General features: G+C 37.1%; 1 protein-coding gene across 2 annotated transcripts; it reads right to left on the bottom strand.

Moving 5' to 3' along the window:
- Nucleotides 1-489: 489 nt before the first annotated feature.
- Nucleotides 490-5,465, bottom strand: LOC102593826 (putative UDP-glucuronate:xylan alpha-glucuronosyltransferase 3). Of its 2 annotated transcripts, none has more exons than XM_006356221.2 (4): nt 5,062-5,465; nt 3,392-3,601; nt 2,523-3,142; nt 490-2,115 (listed from the first exon to the last, which is right to left on the bottom strand). In XM_006356221.2, the coding sequence occupies exons 1-4, from the start codon at nt 5,127-5,129 to the stop codon at nt 1,085-1,087; spliced, it is 1,929 nt and encodes a 642-aa protein (XP_006356283.1). In that variant the 5' UTR covers nt 5,130-5,465; the 3' UTR covers nt 490-1,084. The 2 variants fall into 2 exon arrangements, with proteins under 2 accessions (XP_006356283.1, XP_006356282.1); XM_006356220.2 differs by having other exon boundaries at nt 2,523-3,160; nt 5,062-5,464.
- Between the last annotated feature and the right edge of the window lie 287 nt (nt 5,466-5,752).

Below are 5,752 nucleotides of genomic sequence, written 5' to 3'. Positions count from 1 at the left end.
CTTATCATACCAAAACCGAACTTCAGACTACTAAACCATGCCGAATTAAATTGGTCCTTTTCCCATATTGCAAAGAAGAGAAGATGTTATTTAGTGAGAATATAATTATAATTTAACTTAAAATTATGATAATACACTACTTGTACGATATTATAAAGGGGATAAAATATGCTTGACATAACACAAATACTGCCAAGATAAATTCACCTTGTAGTTACTTAAGTCTTGAAGTTGAAAACCTTTAGATATCAAAAGTCGCTCTTTAATTCTTATACTCGATATCAACTCAAATACCCGACATAAAACGTATCGATCAAAGATGTATGATAAGAGTATTTCTTTTTAATAAGACTTCTTGAAACTCTCTCATATTTCCTTTTTCCTCAAGAAATTCAACCAAAATCCCATTCCTCCAAGATAACCCCACCCCATGTAGAAGCGAAGTTACATGGCGTGTGAGGATTCATCCGAACCTCCTTCGATGAAAAATTGGGCTTTTTACAATCAACAAATTTCATAAATAGTGTAAGTTTACTTTGTTTGTACACTCATTACAACAATGATACGGTGCGCCTCAAAACAGACAGATTCTCAATGAGACAGTGACTCCTCTTTGCAGCATTTTGCTGAACTTTAATACAATACCTTTACCACTAATAAAAAAGAAAAAGGATGACCAGTTGCACAAAACATCTCACATTCACGCATGGTCCGAGGAAGGGCCAGAAACCAAGGGGCTTAATGTAGGCTGCCTACACTGACGCAAGCATCAATGGGTGTTTCCACGGCACGAATCCATACGGAGACGACTTAATTGATTGCTCCAATGCTCCCCTTATAACTTAAGTAATAGGATAGTCAAGAAAAACCAACTCCTGAAGCCACTCCATTTGGCCAAGAGAAAACAGTCGTATAGGAAACAAGACAAGATGGCAAACAATTGAAGCAACATAGCTGCAAAGAAGACTATATTCAAGGGTGGGGAAAGTGTTGACACCATGTATACTAATGGCACTGGTTGACATTCAAGTTGTGACTCTGTATTACTTACAGACTAGCGAGGTATAGTAACAGAACCTCCTAGTTACAAAGAAGAAAGTGAAGCAGTATTGACCATGGGAGGTGTTGGTGAAGAGGTGGCATTATCTGTCCAGTTTGTTTCACCCCAGTGCCATAACATGCTTTCCCAGAAGCAAAATTCTTCATAACAAGTCTCCAAACGTGGGTCCTTTATTTTGATCTTCCAATGACCATCTGAAAAGTTAGCTTTCTCAGCTTCTCTTCGATCCCACTCTAGTGCAGCCTTCTGTTTAGACCTAAGCAAACAATATTTATGTAAGTTATCTGGCATGGCATCATGGACCTTCCACCACGTCCTGTGTGCCACATCACTTGCAAACTCCTGCAACTTACCCACATTCCAGTTGCAATCGTAGTCCCTGAAGCATAACCAAGGTTTCAGGCCTAAGTAGTGCAGAACATAGAGAACTGGAGGATCAGCACCAAAAAGACGTGTTTTCATTTGCTTCTTCTCCTCCTCATCACCTTCCCAATAATGTTTCAAAAAGTTCATGTGTTTTGGGATCCTATGCCACCAGGTGAATATTTCGTTCAAATACCCCTGATCCCCACCATTGTATGATTCAATCTCATTGATATGATCCATCAACAGCTGAAATGTGCAATTTGATGGTTCAACGACCATCACGCCTGAATTAAAAAGGGTTGCATTATTTCCTATTGCAGTTATTTCAGGCATCTCAAAGAGAAAATCAATATTTCTCAGTATCAACAAATCCGCATCAATGAAGATGATTTTGTCATAATCTGTCAGCTGCCAGAGACGAAATTTGCTATAGTTCCACTCATTGTAGGCATCCTGTTCAGCTTTAGGATTCCTTATTCTCTTTATCGTGTGGATCTTCCATCCGGCAGCCTCTAAACCACCCCTGTGGTAGTCACTGATAGTCTCATCAACAAGTATCACAAGATCTCGGGTTGAACCTGCCAAGCGAATACTCTGTGCTGCAGCTATGGCTCCACATACATAAAAATTTGCTGAGTGGAGAATAGTTGCATAGGCTTCTCGTCTTACATTTCCAGAGTGCCAATTTGCTGCAGAAACTTATGATGTTAGATTCTGATTATCATTTCTCGAGAAATTAACTTGAACTTGGAGGTTAATCCTCTCATTATTTTCATTTTAGGTGGAATAATAAAACGGTGCTCAACTGCTAATTCCACTCCCACACTCCCTCAAATTGCCAGGAAAATGAAAGAAAACAGGAAGATGGATAGAAGCCTAGACAAACAGCTGTATATGTTTTCAGAAAAGAAGGAAAATAACTTTAGTCTAAAGTTTTTGAAATATGAAAGGAACAATGTCACCTACCTCAACTTGACCCTGCAATGTCTTGCAAGGGTCAATTAAAGGATGGTCAGATTGGTAGTTTTTACTTGTTAAATAAAAAACAGTATCAGAGTTATAGTGTTCTGACATAAAAGTACCATCAGGAACCAACCTTTAGCCTTGAGAGGAACTGCAAGTTCACATGACCCAACAGGGAGGTGGAGCTTCTCTCTTAAAGTGTTCAGATTAGGTTCATATAGCCATGCATTGCCTTCACGTACAACTAACTCTTTACAGGTGAACAGATTGGGGGTTGGGAAATGCTCAGTAACCAGAAGCACATGTATTGGATGATACCCTTTATTACTGGCAGCCAGCCTTGCTGCTGCCAGCTGCAAGTGAAAACGAGCTACATCTCTATACCAGTCCTTAGACTTCTTGCATGGAAGCTTTACAACTATGAGATCAATCCTTGGTTTACCCGGAAACTGAATTTTGGGCAGAGAAGGACAAGTGGGGACCTCAAATTCTTCTTCTTCATCTATCCATTCAGGATATATTGTTTCCCATGTTATATTATTCGGGACGTGATCCAGGTTCAAGATTACATGCTCAGCGTCCGGTAGTAACTCCTTCAACTGATCAATTTCACTGTCATTGAAGTTTAATATCCCTACGCCCTGATACTCATGCCTATCGGCCAGTTTCTCAATAACTTGGGAAATTTGGTCCCAGTCAATATCTAAAAGTGATGTATAACGTTGATCAGCTGAAGAATGACCACTTAACTCTCTGTGCATCAAAGCAGCCCTAGAATCAGGATTTTCACCATTGAAGCAAAAAAAAAATTTAGAATATCAGAAAATAATATGTCCAACTGATAATTAATCATGGCTAAATTAGTTCTTACACAATATCAATAAATAATTATCTGAAGGTCCCAGAAGGCACCCAAGATAAGAATGTTTGAGAAAGTTCATTTGATGGTATTATCTTTTAACATAACGAAATACTAACAAAGGCAAAACATCCTATACTTACCGAGAGCCTGAACTAGATATGTATTCCGTGTTATAAATTGCTGGAGAATGCCAGAGTGACCAAATTGCAACCAGAGCAATAACACCCAATATAAGCTTCACAGTTGGGAACTTGCAGGTAAAATTCCTGTTTTTGGTGGGACTATGAAGAGCTCTCTCCCCATCTCTGAAAACTTTACTTCTCAAGAACCTTCTTTTGCTTGTTTCCTCACTGAAAACAAAGAACAGAGGTTAGCATATAAAAAGCAGGAAACATTATCTTAAACATGACGAAAGAACTATCATGTTGGATGATTTCTGGATTTTTTTTATTCTTTAAGGATGACAAACTCACAACCTTTGCTCCTATTTTCAGGAGAAGAGTAAAAAGAAAAATGGGCATCGTACTAATTTCGCAGAGGTAAAGAGAAGGACACGGGGAATGTAAACCTGACAATTAAAAGGTTGCTATTTCGAACCTGACATGGGTAAAGATAGAGAGGAAAGAAACCACTATTTTTATCAAGAAAACTTAACAATGTAACTGAGAGGAAGAAACCACTTGTTGCAGGATTCAAAGATCCCCCACTATCCCAAATAAAAAGATTTATGAAGGTTAAGTGTGGCAAGTGTCCTTTTTCTACTCATAGAACTTTATGCCAGAATGGAAGAAAAAAAACTCATTACAAAGGATACCCTTCCATTACATCCTCTTCCTCTTAATCTAAACAACACATACCATTATTGATTGGAAGTCATCTAATGTGAGGTAAAACTCATCAGGAATAGGATTTCGGCACTAGGAAACAAAAGAAAGTAGTTGAAAAAGCACATCATGCAAACACTTCTAGATTGATACATCTTATATTTTCACCTTGAATACAAGCTCTCAACAAGGCTGCTAACTTCAATAATTTTTCTCAGATGAGCAGGTATTCATCACCCAAATTTTCCATAAAGTCAGCAAGCATACAGAAAATGATAAAACAGAAAGTACTAGCAGGCAGAAAAGCAAAACAAAAGCAGTTGCATGACTACCTCACATCACAGGTTGCTGTCAAAACAACTAAAAGATGTGATCTATTATGACTAGATTCTCATCAGACACAAATTAGGTGCAGCAGAGATAATAAAAACAGTGTTATATAGAAGTAAGCTCTTCAAGATATCTCAATTTTCAACAAACTCATTTTGTCTCTTCATTTCACATTTAGGAGATAGAATTTCTACAACTAAACGTCAGCAACATTCAGTACTTCGAGATCTACCAATTGCACAAGAATTAACTGCACATACCAATATCATCCCAAAAAGAAGTGAACTTATACTTATACCCAATGCCCCAAACTCTGATCTGGGTGACAGTTGGATGCAAAATTCTATCAAACAAAAAATCCATAAACTAGCACAACTAAACCCAACCCGCCCTCTTCATTTTCCCCTAAATTATGCTCAGAAGTAAATGAGAGTAAGCAAAAGAAAAAAGAACTTGATTCCACTGAAACTTCAGTACTCAACTCCATTCCCCAAAATCTAAAACCAAAAACCAATCTTGACCCACATGCTCAAACAGCAAAACAAGCACACCCAGATACGTAAACACAGACAAGAAGTAAGCAAATCAGTAGAGTGAGTAACTTCAATCAAGATCAATGGAAACTCAACAAGTAGAGACCATAGCTAGATACTTACGTGAATACAGAAAGCCTCTGTCTAGGTTCAATAGGACTAGGTGGTCCACCAGCTAAACTTCCTCTCATTCTGGGCTTTCCTTTTTCAAGTTTTCCAGCTAAAGGAACACAACATCTGAGTTGAAAAACTGAAAATCAAGTTCCCATTTCAAAGAATCAAGAAAACATAATCTAAAAATCAGTTCTTGATTCAGCTGATTCTCTGGGGATAGATGGGAAGTGGTGAGAAAATGCCAAAGAATCAAGATTTGATTTAAGTCAGTGAAACAGATCAAATCAAAAACAAATAGTTAAGAAGCAAAAAAATACTATAAAAATTGATATGCATTTGAGTCGGCTAAAAGTCAAGAAACAACACTTGAAGGTCCACCAGATCAGGTATTATTTTTTTTATTTTTTTTACCAATTCTTGTATGGTTAAAAATATAATTTAATTCTTTTCAAAATTATAAAATCCTAATAAAAAGAAGAAGAAAAAAAAAGACATTGTGTCAATGTGATTTTCTTTGTATTTGGTCCATTTGTTGAACAAGACAAAGATATTTGTGAAAGATAATGAATAGGTGATATATTACTATGTCTGATTGATGATCATAGCAAATTATTGTAGGTTGGTAAGCATTAATTGCGGAACATTACTTTACTCTGTCGAATTTAATATTCACTAATAAAATGTTAAACTAAACAGGTAA

The sequence above is a fragment of the Solanum tuberosum genome, unplaced genomic scaffold (genome assembly GCF_000226075.1).
Source record: "Solanum tuberosum cultivar DM 1-3 516 R44 unplaced genomic scaffold, SolTub_3.0 scf00213, whole genome shotgun sequence".
Taxonomy (NCBI): Eukaryota; Viridiplantae; Streptophyta; class Magnoliopsida; order Solanales; family Solanaceae; genus Solanum; species Solanum tuberosum.
Note: the sequence above shows the minus strand (reverse complement) of the source record. Positions and strands in the feature narration are given on the sequence as shown.